General features: G+C 40.4%; 1 protein-coding gene across 1 annotated transcript in view; it reads left to right on the top strand.

Moving 5' to 3' along the window:
• Positions 1–11,061: 11,061 nt before the first annotated feature.
• LOC108882162 (rap1 GTPase-activating protein 1-like) overlaps positions 11,062–21,366 on the top strand; it is a 40,106-nt gene continuing 29,801 nt past the window's right edge. The window contains 2 exon segments of the mRNA XM_051071355.1: positions 11,062–11,247; positions 20,940–20,975. Of these exon segments, the coding sequence (XP_050927312.1) occupies positions 11,204–11,247; positions 20,940–20,975 (80 nt within the window). The 5' untranslated portion in view covers positions 11,062–11,203.

Below are 21,366 nucleotides of genomic sequence, written 5' to 3'. Positions count from 1 at the left end.
GATCAAACTCAAATCATTAGGCCTATTGTTAAATGCAATTTCATAATCAGGACGTACTATTGGACACTTTTATTTCATAATAGATTTTATTTTAAATTTCAAAATCCCTTTTTTTTCCCTCAAGTCATGTTTTTATTTCACACTGTAATTCCCCCTAATGACATCCTATTTCATAATGTCACTTTCAATGACGGTTACTGTTCTGCAGATCTTGCAGCTGTGCCTTCAGTTTAGGATGATTTGCTTTGTTTTACCACATTGTGACACCATTTGACATTCAGTGATTAACTGCACGTCAACAAGGTTTATGGAGTGGTGTCACTTTTGATGACAGAATGATATTTCTGTCTAAATCATGCAGACTGCTGATCCATTTCTGGGTAACATGAGGCAGCTTTTCCTTCAGGGACTTGCGGAGCTTCCTGTTTCCTTAGCAAAGCTTTGAGTGTGTGTTGTGTGACCCTCCAGCATGAGTAATAGACTGCTTCTTTTTGCACATCATTACCTCTTTTGGCACACTGCTTGTTGGCTGCAAATTGCACCCAGTGTTAAATTCACACTGGGAATGTTTTTTGGGATGAAACACAATATTCACCATGTTTGTATATTTAACTTTATCCCTTGCTATGTTAGAGAATCCTACCAAAATGATATGGTTAATTTTAGTGAGATATCTCATTCTGAGCTTAGAATGAGAAGGGGTATCAGTTTGTCTTTTTTTAGTGTAACAGTATATTTCTTGGAGTTCGATTTTAGTATTAGATGAATTTCCCTTGATACCAGCAGCCTGTTTTAAACCCTGTGATACCCAGTGCCAGCACTGGTATCAGGCTGTATTGATTTCTCATGGCTGATGATCATTTAACAAAGCTTTGAATTTAAATGTGTCATGAAGACAAGTAGTAGAAGACGTGTTTTCCCTGTTTGAAAACGCTGCAGTGTTTGTTTATTGAGCCCCATGTGATCTTTAGTGATGCATCTGTGTTTCTGCAGGGCTGACTGGTGTTTCAGTACATTTCATGGCTCTGTGCCTTCAGTGTATAAGGCTGCACCTGAGCAGCAAAAGCTGCCAGGATGGACTTTTTTTTTCGTGTCTGCTGACCTCTATAAATGCATTAATGTATTTGGCAAGAAAGCCTAAAGAAACAAAAAGGAAGAAATAGATACATTTCACAGATCCTGTTTTTATTACATGTTGTAATATATACTTCAATATATGCTTCACTTGATAGAGGAACTTCCATGGGACAGTCCCTAAAATGAAATAATCGTACAGATTTTAGTTTCTAGAATTGGTCTCTCCTTTGCCAGTGAGCTTAACACTGGGTCCTGGCAAACTTTCATCCTTCAGTGCCTCCATCCTGGATTTCTCCAGCTACATCACTCCCCCCATTTGCTGCTTCCTTCCTTCATCAATTACCTTTTTATCTTTCTGTCCCTCCCCGTTCCCTTTTCTATCCCAACCCTTCATTTTCTCACCTCTACATCTCTCCCTTCCAGCACATGTACAACCCTCCCTTCCTCTTTCCCCCTTCCAGTTCAGTGCCTGTGTGTCGTGTCACTACGCTGGCTATAGGAGGCTGTGCACTCTTAGGTTTGTGTGCCCTGGCAGCCAGTCCCTCCACACAGCAGCCTCTTCTATTATTAACTGAAATGGGACCTTTACTTTTACAGCTGAACAACGTTAGGATCTCTGCTCTGTGTAGAAAGATTTCCCTGCTGCAGTTGAACCGTTATACCTTCATCAGGCTTGAAGAGCTAAAACAACACACAGAGAAACCCCCACAGAGAAAACACAGACGTACACTGTTGGTTTTAATGTATTATCACTCTTGTTACTCTGCAAAAGCATTATAAAGCCACAACATCTTTGTTTATTCATGAAGTTTGTATTCCATTTGGCCAACCAACAAAGAAAAAGCAGATTGGCTGGGCTCACTGGGTTTGGAAATCCAAGTTTCGGCCATAGCGCAGACAGGGAAGATGAGCAGTGCGGAGAAGCCTCAAGACAGCAACTAATTGGCCCCTGCTAATGTCCTGGAGTGGGGCAGTTTGTGTAATCATTAATCAGATCTCACACGATGAGAGCAATTAGTCTGACTGAATAATGTTAAATCATCATTAGCCCACATTGTTTTTGTAGCAGTTTTTTATTTAGGGTTGTATTAAATTAATGTGTCATACTCATAAGGATAACTGATTCACTTGAGTGGCGGTGATATGCAGTTCTCATGACAGGATGTCCAAATGTCACATCCAAGATTTGTTTGTTGTCTTCGATTTTCTCAATCATACATGCTCCATCTGTGGCACATTGCTGCAGTTGGACGTGTTTTGCATTTCACGGACACTAAGTGAAATATAAATGTATTTATCTTTCCTCACACCTGCTGTTTACCTGCTTTAGAGTTATGATGCCTCTGCTGTGCTGAAATGCTGCAGCATGCCTGTAAACCATCTCTCTTTTTAATGTCACTTCACTAGTTGCCTCTTTGTGGTGGAAGTGACCTTAAAGTTTAATTGATTGCTTCCAGGGCTTTCTGTGGACTGGTCTTGAACGATCTATCAGAACTCACTCTGTATGAGCAGGGTCCTACTGACTGTCCCTATATCCAGGATTATTCTATTTCTCAGTCGTGTTTTAAATAGCTTTTACCATAAGCATTTATAGTCTTTGGCTTTTATTCAGTTATTCCTTATTGTTCTTTCTGTGTCTTCCAGTTTTATTGCTTAAGGTTGGAGAACCTTGCAGTTTCTCCAGCCATAAGCCTCTATTGTATATTGAAGAAACCATGCAAAGCCACAGAACCTCACACAGTCAGTTTCTACACAAGCGTTGCCAGATTTCACATGGATTATTTATACACCGGTTTATGTGAGGCCATTGGCTTCTCCTGAGACGATTCACTCTTTCATCATCATACATATAGGCACTTTGTCAAACATGCACATCTGTGAAGACGGGCTCTTTGGCAGTGCTCCTCTTGTTCTCATGCCCTCTTATACTATAGTTTGACGTCTAATATGTTATTGAACCCTTTTGTAAATTACAGCCCTGTCTGTGATGTCTGAAATATGCAGGCCTGTGGTGTAATTAACATAGTCAGTGGGCAAAGGATGAGAAGCTGCATTAAATGAAGGCGTATTGTGTCATTGTGAGGCTGGGGAGCCCTGATGAGAACATGGAGAGAGAATGGTTTATGTGATTTGACAGCAGCGATATTTTATTAGCAACTGGATTCTGCTTATTATTTTGTTTCTCATCACATTTGCCCGCATTTCTCCTCCTATATTAAAAGTCGTCCTGTGTATGGGATATCTTAATTGTAGAGCTATCACGGCACTTTCACAGACACAACTAAACAAACAATATTTAAAGCGTCATGTTGATACTTAAAGGCCTTTTTTTAGGAAATTGGATGCATCATTTTCCTCCCTGTTGAATTATTCATCTGCAGACTGCATTTATGTGCATTCCCTGCTAAGGGGAGGATGTCAGCTGGACCACTGCAAACAGCTTATTAAAGCGAAAGTGTACTGTCTCTTTGATGGGCTTTGAATGAGTCACCCACTCTCTGCCTCTCTATCCGTGAAGCTTCTATATTTACGCATGATTTTCATCACAAGTTGCCTTTGTACTGTTTCCCTTTTAGTAGTTTCAATACCTACCCCAGTGTATAGCTGTAATGACTGAGTTATATTTGAGTTGGTTTATTTAGTGCTATACCTTACATCCACACGCTTTGATGTCAGCCTTATTAACATTCAGGAAAGTGTCTTGTCATAGCTGTAATACCTCGGATTTGATGCACCGTGGTTTAGACTTTTATTTACTTCTCCAGGGAAATAAAAATATTGTATGAAACATCCGTCCTCATCGCCTTCATCTTGCTTTAACTAAATATTGATCCTGGAAAAGAACTGTTCCTGAAAAGTTGTTTTAAAAATCCCTCAGCTCCCCAGTAAATAGACCCAGTCCAGCAAACCAGTTATCTTTTAATTAAAAAAAGCTTCAGTTAGATGTAATATTATATTGTTGTGACTGTATTTTATGGTCTGTGTAAATTACAAGCTAGGGAAGTATTTAGATAAAATTAATTGGTACACTATAATAGTTAATGGCCACATTTAAAATGCAAGGAATATAACCGAGTGCTGTAAAAGCAAGAAGCCACACTATACTACAGGGTTTGTATGAGCAGGGCTGACATGATATCTAACTATTGATTTATCCTCCATGCTGGCTCTGCTTAGTCTTTGTCTCTGCTTCTTGATTTCAAAGAGGAGAAAACAGACAAAATGTGCACAGCTGAACTTTAAAATCATTCCAAATGGAAACATTACTGATAATGTGACTGAGTAAACCACAGACTACTATTCATAGATGATGAGATTAGATTACTTGTCACTTGTTCTTTAAATTGTAACATGTTAAATTTCAGCTTTATACCACCAAATGCCAGAAACTCTGTAAAATATGTATAAACATTACATATGGATTCATGCAAGAGCAGATTTCCATAATCACATGTAGCACTTAAGGCATGTTAAGGTATAGGTCATCATCCGTAGCAAATGCACCCCCTTCTTGAGATAGTATGAATATTCATACATCTACATGAAAAGGTTGTTCTCGTTTAAGCATGAAGTCGATATAATATAATATAATTACAAACACTACGTGCTGTTCCTCTCTGTAATGATCACATATTGTTTCTTCTCTGCACCACTGAGCTGTATGACAGATAGACAGAGAATAGATACCCGGGGAGAGGACCCCACACAGTCTGATTGAGTTGGGTTTAGTTTTGCTACAGAAAAATGGCTGTGAACCTGCCGTGATGATAAACCTAGAAAGTAACTTTTAATAAACTGTACTGCAGATGCGTATTAGCTTCGTATGAGTCACAGATTGTTTCAGGGCATTGAGCACACATTTCCTGACTCATCAACACTCCTGCCCTCTATGACACCACAGTGTACTTTTTTCCAGGTGACACGCGCAGAACTTTGTCTCTATTTGTGGAGACACCTGCTGTTCCCTTGCAGAGGCTCTGACCCCCCCCCACACACGCTTCACTCTATCTCCATCTATATCGAGCTGATAACAAAAATAGATGCCAGACTTTGTAACAGTCATTAGCACAGAGACAGGGGATTTTAGGGGTTTTTAGTGAAATTAAAGATGACCCTCAATCTTGCAGTCTGCTCCTGGTTTCCAAGAACCTCCTAAACAGATCTGACCTAAAGAAATAACACAATGGAATCATGCACGAAGGGAGCAAAAACCTATGTTCAGTGACATTCATGCACTCTGTCTGCCTGGTGTAGCAGCAAAACATTTGGTGCAAATTTTAAATCCCAGCACAACCTTTAAGACCAAACAAAAGTACCAGCTGAAATAAACAATGATGTCCAGCAGTCAGATGCTGTATATAAGCTTAAAAATGAAATCAAGCTTAGAATAAGCAGAAGAATTAGAATAAAAGCATCAAAAGCAAAAAAAGAAAAGAAAAAAAATGGATTAACAGTTTTAAAATACTAACTTGATGGGAATTTCAGCTGTTCCTTACTTTACCTGCTAAAGTAAAAGTTAAAAAGAAATTACAAGTCAGTAAAATTTTGTAGCTGATGACAGTATAATAATTGCATCATGTTTCCAGGAGAGGGCACTGTTACCTTGCATTCCCATGAGCATCACTTACTGTACATAGCAATAATGAATGCTCACCCATGTAGACTTACTCTTTATAACACATAAAGATACTCAGCCGACTTTCTTATCGACCTTTTCAGTGCAAATGTTTCTGGAATCCACAAGCAGCTAATATCAACTCGGTCAATACTGCAGTAGTGGAAATAAAAGCTATCAAATTTACTATTCCCACCGTGAGTTGAAAGCAAAGGGATTAAAAGTTGCCCTTTAGCTTTTTGGCATTTCTCCACCGGCCGAGGGATTTAAAGTTGAGTGGTGTCAGGCTGAGTCTGTCTTTGCTGTGGCGAGTCATCTATTGATCAGCTGGCATGAAGACAAAGTCCCTCTCAGTCGCCGAGAACCATCCATCACCGAGCTGCCTTGGATGTGGTGCAGAGGTAGCATGGCACTGAGGATCCATTATAAGTGAAATAGATGTTTTCGCTGCATCAGAGATCAATGCACAACATATCCATGTAGCTGTTACCATCATCCTGCATCGAATCATAATTGTCTGAAGAAGATGGACTGCCATGATTAATTGATCTTGAGGCCAATGCTTTAAAGAGGCCCCTCCATTATTAAGTTATTGGTAACTCCTTAGAAAATTCAAGCTGATGCCAGCTGTAATTCAAAAAATGATGTAGATTGATGAAAACAAAAACATGAATAATGACTGTCTTGTCACCTACTGATTATAGCTGGCCTCTTGTGGATCAAATGAAGAGAACAGGCACAATATAGAGAACTCATAATTGCATTCAAACCTCAACAGAGGGGAATATAAAGTGGAATGGGGCTTTTTCGATTCGAGCACGTTGCAACAACACCTCTTTTCTTCTGCTGTGTCCGCCATAATATCCTGGTCCTCTAATGAGAAGCTATGAAAGGGCACAGTGTGTTAGGGAGGCTGTTTGTAGCGGCTCCCAGGGGCCTGAGGGGCACGTGACCTCACTGGGAGGAGGACGGTTCGTTTGGGTAGCACCACTCCTCCCAGTCAGACAGTCAACAACCCTCACTGTACCTTCTTTTCAGCTGTGTTATTTTCAGCCGTCTGCTAGAGGAGTCTGCTCTCCATGTGTGTCTAGAAAATCCAGTTGAGGATGTGAAACTGATGTAAATTCTGCCCTAAACTGAAGAAGAAGTGAGAAAGAAGGCTGCACTGTAAAGCAAATATTATATTAAATGTCCTCTCAGCTCCTCTGAAGTAACAACAAAGTAAAGTCAAGTAATAGACCTTGCTCTGTTCAGTGTGACTTGACAGGCAATTTGAGCCATCCAAAACTAACAAATGGCTTTAAATAATTGCATTTGCCAGGGCTTCAGTCATGAACTCTTACTCTCAGTCAACTACTAAACCTGGAAAAGTGTAATGAAAATGAAATGTTCACAGAGATAAGGCTCAGGCTTATTTCCCCACACTTCAAAGCACAATTGACCTTTGAATATTCACTCCCTTCAAATATTTGTATGGTACCCCTTCCTCCGCAAACTCACCCTCCCCAAATATCCTCATGTATGTGTACCCCTTGTTCAGTCAAGTATCTGGAAAATATTTACAATGTATACAGCAGCCATAGGTGATGTGTTCATCGCAATACAGTATAAATATTGTTGAATGATTAACCTGGTTCTTTAAGGGCCTTTTCACTAGCTCAACCTCTGCACCACCTTTTAGAGTGGAAGTCCTGTCCACGCAAAAACTTCACTGCTTTTCCCCTTCAGCCCAAATATTAATGCTTAAAATTATAACCCCTAATACATTAAGTTAATGAATTGATAATAATGACACATCCTTTGAAAGTGGTTTGTTTTTTGATAGCAGTTTGAGCCTGGAGCATCACACAAAATAATTACAGTTGTACAGTTTTACTACAACTTTGGTGGGAAACTGTGTGTTAAAATAGGACCTCAGGGACTCAATTATTTACATATATGATTTTGTGCCAGACAATATCCTGCTGTTCTCAGTTCCCCCTGAAATCGGCCACTTCTAGCAGTTTGACTCTGACTCTGTTTTATTTCTCTTCCGCTGGAAAGCTCTTTTGTCCCTTGCTTGGAAAATGTTTAATAAATAAAATTGGATTAATATTATTTAGTGGAAGAAATCATTAAAGCGGGGCTGGCTTTATCCTGGCCTATAATGATCCCTGAGCTTTTAAAGCAGGGAAATGCTGGGAGAATAAACACTGAGACACTATGCTTCATGTTTATTCTAATAAAATATTAATGAGAATAAACATGAAGCATAAAGCACATTTGTTTTATTGTTTTCTGTTTGAATAAACCTTTTATTAAGCCAGCATATTCAGGGCTATACTTTGCCCTGACCCTCATGTTGCTTTATGATTAATTTATGATGTTTGCCCAGCCTCAAACGCATTAAACCCTTACATGTAGAAAATTCAATTTCTTTTTAAAATAACTGAAATGATAAATTGCAATGCACCTGCTTAACAAAGGCCTTTGCATGTGTTTAATCAGTGTCGGCTTCTCGTTAGACAGACACAATGCCAATTTATTCCTCTTGAAAAAAAATCCTTCCCCATGAAAGCAGAGCTGAGGATGAATGAATGAATGATCTTTGCCTCTGCTCCGTCCACTCCTCACCCCCTCGTATACCACATACCAACTCTGCCTCCACATCCCTTTCCACAGCGTAGACTGGAAATAAATTATTGAGTTTATGGGGCTGTACCCATTCACAGATTCAGGTTGGAGGAGACATCCCTCATCTGTTTATTCCTCAGTATCAGTATATTTTAATGGAATAACAATGATTAGAATTTTAGGATTATGATTTTAATTATAAAGCTTTGTCTTACATAGAACGGGAGGCATGAACAATGTACATTTAACTTGAGGGGACAGAAGAGCTTTTCTGTGAAAGCTTGAATGTATTATCAGCTTTGTGGTGTGTTTTGTTTTTCGTCTGAGTTGATGTTTTCTCGGTGTTGTGGTATCAGTAGTTTTTAGGGGTCCGAAGGCGTGGATATCAGGAAGGGATCTCCATTTCTTTTGTCCTCTTGAGAGTCTTCCTGCCCGTCCACTTCCTTTAAGACAAAAGAGGAGCCAGAGCTGCTCGGAGGACTGGGCCTTGTTTCTGAGGTGATGTGATTAAGGGCCTCATGTCTGGACTGCGCCCCATTCAAATGCCTCGCACACGCCACAGCTGCTTTAGTTAATTGAATTGTCAGGAAAGCAGACAGGACTGTAGGTAGCACCAAGACTGATGCACTGAATCAATAGAGTGGCACTTAAATAAAGTTGGGCAGTGGCTGTGCCAAGGAGCTGAATGATTGGCTGTTTGATGAGATTAAATTAGTGGTTCTGATCTCAGCTAATTAAAAGTAACTGAACTGATGATTGGGTTGAAGATTTCTTTTCATGATGGATTAGATATAGACAGTTTTGGTATAGAGATGTTCACAACTCTGAAGTGGTAATTTCACATAATTGTATTCAAAATCTTGATTAGTCTTCTATTATTTTTTTCTTGCAGGCCGTCGTTTTAAAACTTCTAACTATACAAATAAAAATTTTACTGTGGCAGTATTTATTGGTGGATGTGTGCTGTACTGTTTTATTTTACTGTGGCCAAGGACAACTGATGATGTCTAATTACAGCCCTGTTTCCCTGATCAATGAGCACTATCACTGTCAAATAAACACATGTAATGTAACTAGAACTCAATCAGTAAACAAGAGTATACAGCCATGCTAGCTGGTGTCTGAGAGCTGTACTTAGGCCAGTTGTGGTTTGAGCTACGTGCAAACATTAGCAAGATAACAGGCCCACAATGACAACACTAATATGTATAATGTTTACCATGCTCACCATCTTAGTTAGCGTGTTAGCATGCTAACCCTTGGTAACAAACACTAAAAACACAGAACAGCTGAGGCTGGACAAATTACATGATCTAAAATGCTGACATTATGATGATTAAGTCAACCTCATGGTGGCACTAGAGGGAAAGTCAAAGATGTCAGTTAAATCAATAATAACTAGAATCAATAAAATCTCTATAAGCCACAGGTCTGCCCAGTCAGATAAATCAAGAGAGAGGCTAAGAGACAAAATGTAGTCCAGTACCAACAAAGTCAGCCAAGGACTGTGATGCTGTGGTGAAATGTTTTTAGAAAATTGCACTCTCAGAGGAAAGGGGTGATGTAATTGTGGAGAGATGATGTAATTGTCTATCAGCATGATTGTGCTTGTTTGGTAGGCCCATTGATTAATTAAGTGCCCATCTGCTCAGTTACTATGAGTGCTTAGCAGTTAATGTGATGAAGACATCATTGGCCCTTGGGGAGATTACAGCCCTGGTTTGGTAAGATTTTATTTATTAATGGTTATGGGTAAAATTAACTGTCAACTTCCCATCTAACACAGCTGACTCTGCCCTGCCTAGCACTGACCATGAAAACAGGAGTCTGTTTCATCCAACATAGTGCAAATGCTTCGGAAGTGAATGTCTATCAGATCACTGGCTGACGCTCCAGACCACAATCCCTCTTCATTCAATAATCCATGGCAGCATTAATGCATTGTTGTAGCTGCTGCCAGTTTATCAGACTCGACAACCTGCTAAAGGAGAGTCTCTGCGTCCAGACGTTTACTCAGTTTAATCAATGCAGCTAATAGTAACGCAGGGAGAACTGTTGTGCTACATTAACCTTCCGTTTGTGTGCATACCAGAGGTGATGGGCTTACAAAAGAAAGAATTAGGAGGGAGATGAAAGAAAAGATTAGGAACTTGTTCAGAGGTCGTCAGGTACAGTATGCAGGAGTGGAGCTGGTGAACCTGGGGCAAGGCTCTGTGATTAGGACATTTGTGAAGAATGATGAACTGTTTGTCTGACGTCTACAGCTTGTTTAACCAGCTGTCTTCCAGTGTCAGAGAGAGGGAGAGAACTAGTGTTGCAAGACTTGTTCCAAGCAAACTTTCACAATGCCAGGAACTCTTCTCTGTTTTGCCTTTAGCCATTTAAAAAAAATGATCAGGTAACCAAGAATTTCCTGTAACTTCTTCTAACCCTAACCCTCGGCTGTGTGGTTTTAGGGATTACGGTAAAAAAAAAGAAAAAGAAAAAGGAAAAAAAAAAAAAACACCTGCCAGTGTGTTATCTGTGAACTTGGTGCGTGAGAGGGAGGATCCAGCCTGTACGTGAGAAAGGCTTCCACCTCCACTCCTGGTTCCCTGGGAGACTGACATGGTCAGCAGCCCTCTCTCCAGCCCCCCTCCCCACCCCCTTCTTTCCCCCCGCGTCCTCCCTCATCCTCTTTGCCGATTCTCCCTCTGTTTGTGAAGGAGGCGTGCGAGTAAAGGAAGAGGCAGGGCACGTTAGCCAAGGCTGGGGGAGTGGAACTCATACATCAGGCAGAGCATACAAACACACATTCACACACACACACACACACACATGCTCAGTCAGCGTAAGTGACACAAGTGCTGGCTCCATTCAGCACTGAGTTGACTGACTCACTGCTATCCATTAGCCGGCATGCCGCAGAGAAAGAGGAGTTTCACTTTTGGAGCCTATGGAGGGTAAGATTGAATTTCCTAATTATCTGCCGAGCAACTAAACCTGTCTATAATTCATATTTGTATAACTGTGAGAATGTGTCTGTGTGTCTGTCTCTGTCTCCCTGTTTGATGACTCTGCAGATTCTGTGTCTGTATTTCTGCCTGCATGTCTGTCGTTATATTTATCAGAACAGCTTTTGTCTTATGTGTCTTATCTGACATTTTTATGCCTTTTTATTATAAATTGGACCTGATAATTCTGCTGTTGCTCATTTAAAATGAACCATTAAGGGCTACATTCTGCACAGTAATGGTGAGGTATCAGATGTAGGAGCATAAACAAGGTGACAAAATCAACAGAGAGAAAAGTTGCACAAGCTTCAGGTTACAGGCAAGCATGAGTGAGTTTGATAGCAGACACTGTCACAAACTGTACATACACTATAAACATATGCTCTCACTTATACCTACAGTAAACAAAACACACAAAAATGTTACTGCATAGCTTATTTGGGTGTGCTATATTATATGTGGTATACATTCACGTGCATCTTGTATGTAATTAACTTCTTTTTATACGTGTCTTTCATATAGCATTCATTTACTGTTTGGGAACAGAAAAAAAATGTGCTGCTCAGTTCAGTGCAGGGGCGTTCCTAGGAGTTGACAAGGTCTGGGGCTAAGTCCAGACCATCTGGGGCTGAGGTCAGGGTGTGTCGAATTTTTATAGGGTGGTCCTCTCCATTCTGTGTTCTTAGTGCATTGTACGACCACTGCAAACATTACATTTTATTTGAAATTCAATTGCAATGTTACGACAATTGCTCAAGTATCCTATATCATGTCATCTATGTCTACAAGACATAATCAATCATGTATTACCTTGTGTACATATATATATATATATATATATATATATATAAATCAGAGTAGTTAGGGTTGCTAGCTAATATTGTCCAATAATCCAGCTGTTCAAATCTGCAGGCCCCGTCACTAGTGAGACTTTTTATACCTTACCTTTTGTTGTTGCTGCTATGTGAGCCTGACAGCCAAGCAGAAGCAGCATTGATTGTGCATTGTGGCAGTAGAGTGTGCCCCGTCCATGCCAAAGGAAGGCTGCAGAGGACTGGCTGAGCTTGTATACAAGAGGAGAATGTTACCCAGCCCTACCCGCTCCCTCACTCTCTACATCCACACACAGGCAGCAGTAAGAGCAGGCAGGGGGTTGGTTGGGAATTAAAGTGTTTACATTTTGTGATGATTATAGATTTTTTTCCTCTGTCAGAAAGATTTGGGACCAGTCAAAAAACATTCCTAAATTCCTAAAGCCTCGGGAGCCCGATGTTGACGACGCAGATGGTTTAGTGCTGTATTTAATCTGTATTTATGTGGCTGGCTTCAGACTTTACAGGATACTGAGCCGTAGGCACACAGTCAGCAAAGACTTTTTTCAAAAGTCAAAAGGTGAACAGGTGCAGTGCAACTGCATGCCTGACTGACTTCACTCAAGGATATGTGTTGGAGCGAAGCCTCAACAATGTCTGGAAATACACCGTTGGCTAACAACTAGTGGAGACACTAGTTAGAGCTATGGTGGGCTGTGCTACAATTGTAGTGTAGTGGCCACAGTAGTAATTGACATCAGTGTATGTGGGCTGTGGTGCAAAAGAACATGCAGTGCATGCAGTGTGGGCAGGAAGTGCATTCAGAAGCAAGAAAACTCTGCTAATGCCTTATTTCATGGGTCCATAGTTTCCTAGTAACCCACTAAGAAGTTTCCTGGGGAAAAACGATACCATTTGGTACCAGTGATGCACTTCATTTGCAGTTTAGCATTGTCTATAGCTAGCGAGTGCAACTGGCTTCCAAAGGGTCAACTTGGGCGTCAATGAGTTCAAGCCCTCTAATTCACTTCTAATTTAGCTGTTGCCAGTGTGATTGCCACCTTTTGCAGATGTGTTCAAGCATGTTGCATTGGGCGTTAGCTTTGTCCATGTTGCTGGATAAGCGAGCAGTTGCTTTGTTTGGTTTTGATGGCATAATAACTAGGAGAAAAACCCACCCAAATTTAAATCCTAAAATATAACCAACTAATTAACCAAATTGAAATATTAAACTGTTGCATTGTTTTGGATTTATCACGTGTTAATGGGCCACCATGCCTGGATTCATCGTCCATTGTTTATTTCGCAGGCCACAGTTTAAGACTCTAAGGGAGGAAGATCAGCTTTCCATATAAAGCAAACAACTTGCTTTTCTGTTTTCTATTTAGCAGCAGCCTTGAATGCCATTGTACTTGGCATTTCGATAGGTCAGTCTGATAGCTCACATCAGCTGGTGATCTGTAATACACTCTGCCCCCTGCATCCCATTGGCATTCATTGAAGGGAATGCAGCCCCTCTGTTCTCTGCAGATCGGTCTTTCTTTGGTACAGCATGCATTATAATTTTGGCATCAGATATTAATGGGGCTGCCACTTAATTTGAGTTGTTATGTGTTAGGTTTTTGTTTAACTTGGGTAGGTTATGGCCTTTTCTTTTTATTATTCCAGACAGATACGTTCGTTCTTCCTATGATGGATACTGTAATTTGGCAGCAGAAATGTTCCTTAGTCAAATGAGACCATTGTGTTGCAACACTGAGCTTTCATATCCTTTTATTGACCAGTCTCTTAAGTTTAAGAAAACTGTCCAGATGTGCCTGTAGTCACAAGACACTACTACTATATATACTGTATATCTGTCTACTGTGTAGCTCACGGTGGCTGCCTCCTCAGAAACCATTAAATCATGAAATAAACACAGAGCTATGACCTGTGTCTTACATGAACTGAATGCTCTCCCAGTAACCTCAGTAACAAGCCCTTCAGGCACTACATGAACAATGATTCTGTATGTTGTCGTGTCCCATAGAGGGACTGGAAGAATGCATGTCAGTCCCGTTCAAAAACAACCAAGTGGAAAGACCCACATTGTTGTAGTTGTAGTTGGCATTCTCTGGTCAGCTGATTTAAAAATGTAATTTCTACAAGTAAACAAGTCTACAGACTGTTTGAGGGAAAGGTGTTCGCTAGTGTTCAACAGCTAATGGTCATTATGTGAATATATAATAGATAATGGGTCATATTTATCTGGCTAAGAATCCCTCATTGACCAAATTTCAGGTTGTTTTGCCTGGTTTGTGGCTCCAGCAAAAAAACATCATCTATATTTTGAAGAAATGAAGGTTTTATGCTAATGAAAAACTGCAGGTTTTTTTTTTTTTTTTTTACACCTGGTGTTGCTTGAAAAAAAGACAGGAAGGCTTTTGTCTCTTTTTGATTTTTGATGATCTAGTGTCTAAGGCTTATTGTATTGAATATTGTATCATGGACAACAGAAAGACAACACAGAGAGGGTCGTTTTGTTTGACAAAAGCAAATGTTTGCATGACAAAAGATGATTAGACTGCAAGGCAGGGCTACTTCAGAACAGGAGGCCATTCAAGTACCTTTCCAAGGGCAGTGCAAAACAAACAGGAGATGTAGGGCAACCAGAGGGCTCTTCATTGCCTACTCAGTCAGTTCACCTTGCATATTTACTTTGACATTCACATTCATATTCACAATGGAAAGCTCTCTATGAGGAAGAATAGGTAGGGAAGGCATTAGGCGAACTGCAGTTAATTATCTAATGCTCACAGTCCAATTGTTAACTTAATTTTGCCCTGATAAAGAATAAAAATAAGGGATTTTTTTTATTATAATCTTGTGACTTAGAGCAGCTCAGCCTGCTTTAAGCAGGTGTGTTGCCTGAGTCATGTCTGATCGTTTCACTGCAACTTCATGCAATAACTCCTTAACAAATTATGTAGGAAATAGCACCAAAAAGAAAGAATAAGATAGCTGACACTGGTAATATCAGCCCCTATAGAGACACAGTATCACTTAGCAGTGTACATATTTAGCCAAATGGAAATAAATATGTGCAGCAATACATGTTCTTCATCTTGCCAGCTCAACTGTGGCTCTATTTTTTTTTCTTTCACTCTCTCTTAAGAGGCACTTTGCCAAAAACATCTACATCTTGATGTGCACCAGATTTTATCAAATAAGCAGGTTACAGCAAGTCACTAACCTAACTCTGTCAACAGCAACAGAAAAAAAAATCCTCCAATGATTCATTGATGAAAAGCTTTTCATGTAACACATTTTGCTTTGAGTGTATATTATTATTCAGATATGATGGAACAGCAAAGGAGAACAGATTATAGAACAGAAATTAACAAGAAGAAACAAGGAATGAAACTCCCATGTTAGGAGCTGTAAGACTACTGAAACCTTCTGTCAGTATGATACTGTCATTACATTGTCATAATTACATTATTCTTCTTGAGGTCCACACATTTACACAAGAAAATAACATAATTACATTAAACTGGTTCAATGAAACTACATTAAGTTACATGGCATCACATGATTTTTTGTTTAGTTGATGTAATAGATATCACAGTGTCTACTAACAGTCAGCATAGCTGTGGTACCAGTGTGTGTGTGTGTGTGTGTGTGTGTGTGTGTGTGTGTGTGCGTGCGTGTTTTCATATACACTGTATCCCACTGTACTGTAGCTAAATGAGGACATTCAGGCACTTTATGCTCATTTCTCTGTCAATGGGCCCATTCAGCCCACAGTGGGTCGAGATACAGTATACAGTCTAGATCTGGTCACATTCACTATTATCTGACAATGTTTATTATTACCATCCTGGGCGTTATTTATGAAGAAATTGTTCAGTGTTGCCAGAGGCCTTGTGCGTCTCTCTGCAGATCTATTTTTGACAGTATTCAGTGCAGTCTGAGAGGCTAACTGCAGAGTCAGATACAAGAATATGAGTTTATGTAGGTGTTAATGTGAGAAAGACCTTCTTCTAAATAAACTGAATAGGCTCACATAATGTATTCTTTCAGGCACATACCTCCTCTTGTTTCTACTGAGAAAATGTCAGTTGGGCGGTCCAGAGACTGAAATGTCTCAACAATTACTTGATGGATTGCCATGAAATTTTGCAGAGACACTCATGTTCCTCTGAGGATTGATCCTGCTGACTGGAGATCCCCTGACTTTCCCTCTAGCGCCACAGGAAGGTTGACATTTTCGGCTTTTAGTGAAATATCTTGACAACTACTGGATGGATTGCTGTGAAATTTTGCACAAGCATTTATGTCTTCTACAGGATGGATTGTAATTACTTTGGTGATTCCCTTTACTTTTCATTACTGCTGCTTGAAACTAGTAGTCTAGTTGAACTGGTGCGGTTTTAATACTATGATAATCCTATGAATATTATGTTCCTAACTCACTATAACAGAACACATTTGGTATCAAAAGTGTATTCTTTACTGGGTGGACCACAGGTAGGCTGTGCGACATTTTCACCTCGGGTTTGTTTGGACAGTATTAAGCTCAAGCTGGATGGCGACAAAGGACTCAAGTCAGCATGTTCTCAGCTCATGCTGGGTGAAATGGGTGTAACACTGACCGTGACTCCACCAGAATTTATTGTAGCTGCAGGAAAGGGGAAAAAATTTTGTGCAAGCTGGGTTCACTTGGGTCGTGTTCATAGAATTATTTTCCTAATGTTAGTTAATACAAATGGCTCTCATTTGAAAACCTGTGTTATGATGTATGGACCAACAGTAGTGACCTTATACTTCTGTTTAATACTTCTCTTTCCTAATGAACATTAATGTTTGATGTTGTTATTTTACAGTGTGTTTACATTCTTTAGTGTTTTTCTCTTTGTAAGCAAATCTTCACTAAAAAGTGAAATCGTTTTAAGGCTGTATTAAACGGCTGCTGCACATGACCTTTCAGGTATAGTCTCAGGCATTTTAAAAATAGTTTGGTCAAGGGTTTGTTGGTCTCCATCTGGATTATCTGGTGCTTCTTATATTTCAGATATAGAATTAACACCGCAAGAACATGTTACTGCAGCAGATTGGTGGCTGAACAACAAACTTGTTTGCTTTAAGCTGGATTTCCTCTGGGCTGACTCCTCAGCCCAGTCTGCTGACCTACTTGCCACGAGCAGTGTTGCTGACTTGATGTATACCATGGGCCTCAGCTAATTTCTGAAGTGAAGAAAATGTCTCAAAGTTTAGCAGGGATAGGGAGAAAATTACAGGCTGCACTTAAAGTCAGATTAAATTGAAAGAACTTATTGTCAAGTTTCACGGCTGCTGACACGGTGATGGCCTAGGGTTTCTGAGACCCGCCTTGAGCCCCCTTATCCCTCACTCATGGTTGTTTCCTTGGCAACAAGCTTGTGCTTGATACCTAGCTGAGGGTGGAGAAGAAGCATGAAAAACAATTTGTCAGTAGTTGGTTACCACCTGCTGAGCTGTACATCATCTCTGGGCCATGTTGCGTTCTAAATGCATGGGTTCATCTTGTCTTAAGGAAAAACAATAAAAATTAGGCCACACACACACACACACACACACACACACACTGTTTTCACTGTGCAAATATGACTCATAGCTGACAAATGCATTAGCACAGGCAAATTTGTTATAGCCTACTTTTGTCCACTCCAACCGGGACAGAATATTCTTTGTCTCACTGATAAGGGCTGATAGCTTTTCTCCACTTGCTGTTGTCAGCTCCTCTGCTTCTTCTTTATCTGCCCGCTGTCCTGCTCAGTCTAGGTTTGCTTTACTTTAGTGATGGAATGTCTTTCCTGTGTCTCTCAGGGAGGAGTTAGGGTTCCTTGTAATGGGAAAACATCTGATAAATTGTGGAATGACTGGTAGGAATGAAGGCAAGAGGCTTGTCACGTGTCTTCTATATTAAGTTCTCTTGTCCCTTGTCTGAAAGTAATCATCATCAGACAACTTTAGCTCGCCTTCAGCTTGTAGCAAGATGTCAGACACGTACGATATTTGTATTAGTGTTGAGACTCATGTTTTAGCAGCTTAGCACGAGAAAAGAGAGTACAATGCTCATTTCATAATCCCAACAAATTTTTGACAAATTGTCAGTCTGTCCCAGCAAGGTCTACGCTCAGGGGTATCAAATTCTGTTTTGCTTTCTTGCAAATTTCCTATATTGGCTTTGGGATTTCAGTTTGGAGCTTTTATCCAATCATCTCGACACACCCTAGTTGATTTCATTTTATGGGAATTCCATGAAACCCGAGAACGGGTGAACAGTACAGGATGGGGTTTAGAAAATGTTATTCTTAGTGATGCAGTAGATGTGAAAACAGCCTTTCCCTCCTCACACTCAGCTTCGCAACAGCAGAGCACATAAGTATTTTGGCTTTCTCCCAAGTACCAGTATGCATTCCACTTAAGATGGAGCACTGATTTATCTGTACACACGTGTCTGTCAGGCTCAGGGAAATCAACACTGGTGGTAGATTTGAGATAGAACAGCACTACCAAATCCATCTCAGTGTCATTAAAATGACACATGGTGTCCCGGGGGTTGAAAATGAGTGATCTTCTGCACTGAGGGGAATCAGGCGACAACCTACTGTAACAACACAAGTCTGTTGATTCGTGACTCCACAGTTAGTGAACACACAAACCCCCGAAGGCCTGTTTCCTCTCACTAACACAGTTTCTCAGAAGGAGGAAGCTTTAGGCTTTCATTTATCTTTCTCACAGCAAAAGAAGAAGTACAAACATTTTTACTTTTGGTCCTAATGTTACCTTTTTGGGGATTTTTTGTAATCAATGACATTTAGAGACTTTTTATGAATGAAAACAGAAACTCCTTCTGTAGTCTGCCTCGTGACTTTTTTTTAAAACCATGTCAAAGGCATGACTCTACGGGTGGCAGTGGCTGTTGGTCTACCATTGTGGTCTAGACTGAAATATCTCAGCTGTCACATGGACTGTCATGAAATTGTGTACAGCCATTTGTGGTCCCCAGAGGATGAATCCCCTACCTTTTCCTCTAAGACTACCAGCAGATTGACATTTCTGACTTTTAGGAAAATATCTCAGCAACCACTGGATGAGTTGCCATGTTGTTGGGTTCCAACATTCATGTTCCCCTCCGGATGAATAGTGGTGATCTTCTGACTTTCTATTTAGTGCCACCATCAGGTTAAAATTTCAATATTGTCCAATACTTTTCTTTACGACTAAATACATGCTCAGTTAATGGCACTCTTAGTTGTGATACTTGTGATAATATGATATAAATGGTAAACATTATACCTGCATTACATTACTTAACTAAATTATTGTCATTGTGTGCATGTTAGCATCCTGGTACATGCCTGTAGACCTTTAGTCTTGTTTTTACCCCTATTTCTGGCACAGCGAGAGAGACATCTCTTCCTAGAATTGGTTGACCCTTTGGGTGTTGCTGTGCCATGCAAACTAATCATGTCCAGGGAAAGATGAGTAAGAGGCCTGAGCTCTGGCGGTGCTATAGTCAGACACAGGGTGAACAGCAGTCAGAGACCCAGTCATAGGAGACAGAATCAACATCAAGGGGAGGAAAATAATGTAAAATCAACCTAATAGTTTTGGGATTACTTGTATGATGTGTCTCCTCTCTGATTCCTGGTGGTGAATCAACCTGGGAATTTCTCAGGGGTCAGCTTACGACACCAGAGGCAGCTGCAGGAACCCTGAGAGACACATACTAAACATTCCCTTTCACTCATGTCACCACCACCAGCTATCACAAGAGACAGGCTTGCAGCCATGAGTCAGTGACTGGACAACAGTTATCAGTGTCAAATATCCACTTTGTTGCCAGAATTCTGAGCTGCTGCATCTCAGGAGAAGTTGTGGTATGTGTTTATGATTGTGACTGTGTCTGACTAGCAGGGTAAAAGTATTTGGTCCTTTTTGTGTGTCCTGCCAGCACTAAACATCAACATGAATGGCTCTCTGGTTGATGGACAGACAAAAAGCCCAGGTTGTCACGACTTTCACTTGCCAGACAGAAGGCTGATATTTCCTCTGCACACACAGTGCCATCTATTGGCAGAGACTGGATGCTGCATTCTTATGTGAGGAGTTCCCAATGCTGCATCAGCTGGTCATTGTTTCCAGTGATTACCGCTCAAATCTGTTTATCCAGAGTGACTTAGGGACAGATGATAGTTTATTCTTGACTGTCTGTGAATAATGAGCCCCATAGCACAGATTCAAACCAGGACAAGACTCATTTTGTCTCAGGAAACAACCAGGCTAGTAATCATCCTTTCATCCTTTGGAAATGCTACTTCAACAGATGGCAGGAGTTATTTAAGGGTAACCCAGCCCACTGCAATAACCAACCTCTCTCAGTTCAGTGGACTTTTTGTAAGTGGAAAGGATGGTCCAATATCCTTCTGTACTTTCCACACTTAAATTAGTCTGAGTAAACTTAGATGCATGCAGTCCACGGTTTAGAAACTATTAGTGAGTGTGGGAGTCAGTCATATGCCACCTGGTGCTGATGTAATCTAATTTGTCACGTCTTTCTTGCTGAGATGGCTTATTGTGTTTTTTGTGCAGTTGTTAGCCTTTAGCTGTCTTTAATGTTGTATTCCTCACCTTGTTCTTTTCATAGACTTTGAAATGGTGACAATTTTCAGTTGATTTTTGAAACACATTAAATCCAAACAAAGACAACCAGAATGTTGTGATGCTGAGTTTTGACTCATAGGTTGTTAATACTGTTTATAATAGCTGTCGCTCACTGTTTTTTGTTTTGGTTTTTTCCAGAGTGGACAAGACCTTCTCCAAGGCCAGAAGCATATGGTGAGTTGTTCTGTTTTCTTTTTGTCATTAAGCAAGGTTAGTTATGACAGAACAGTACTTTGGCACTAAAGAAAAAATATTGTGATCTAAATTGTAAGTTACTAAAAATGCAAAATCATTTCATTAAACACAGAGGAATACACTTTGCAAAGTTTTTAGCTCTCGGGAGCGGTGTTCAATGTCACTGAGTCAGACCGGCCTTATAGGTTTTGAATGTGTGAATCAGTCCACCGAGCAGAGCGTAAGTAAGATGAATGAGCCGGTAAAAGGTAGAGCAGATGGGCAGCAGTGAGGAAACAGATACCCAGTCTGTCCTGCCATCTCCGCAGTGCTGGCAAGATTGAAGCACTGCTGTGTGTGGCACGTGAAGACAGGCAGGGAGCTGAGCATG

Source organism: Lates calcarifer, linkage group LG6 (assembly GCF_001640805.2).
Source record: "Lates calcarifer isolate ASB-BC8 linkage group LG6, TLL_Latcal_v3, whole genome shotgun sequence".
Lineage (NCBI taxonomy): Eukaryota > Metazoa > Chordata > Actinopteri > Centropomidae > Lates > Lates calcarifer.
This window is presented reverse-complemented; position numbering and strand designations above follow the sequence as displayed.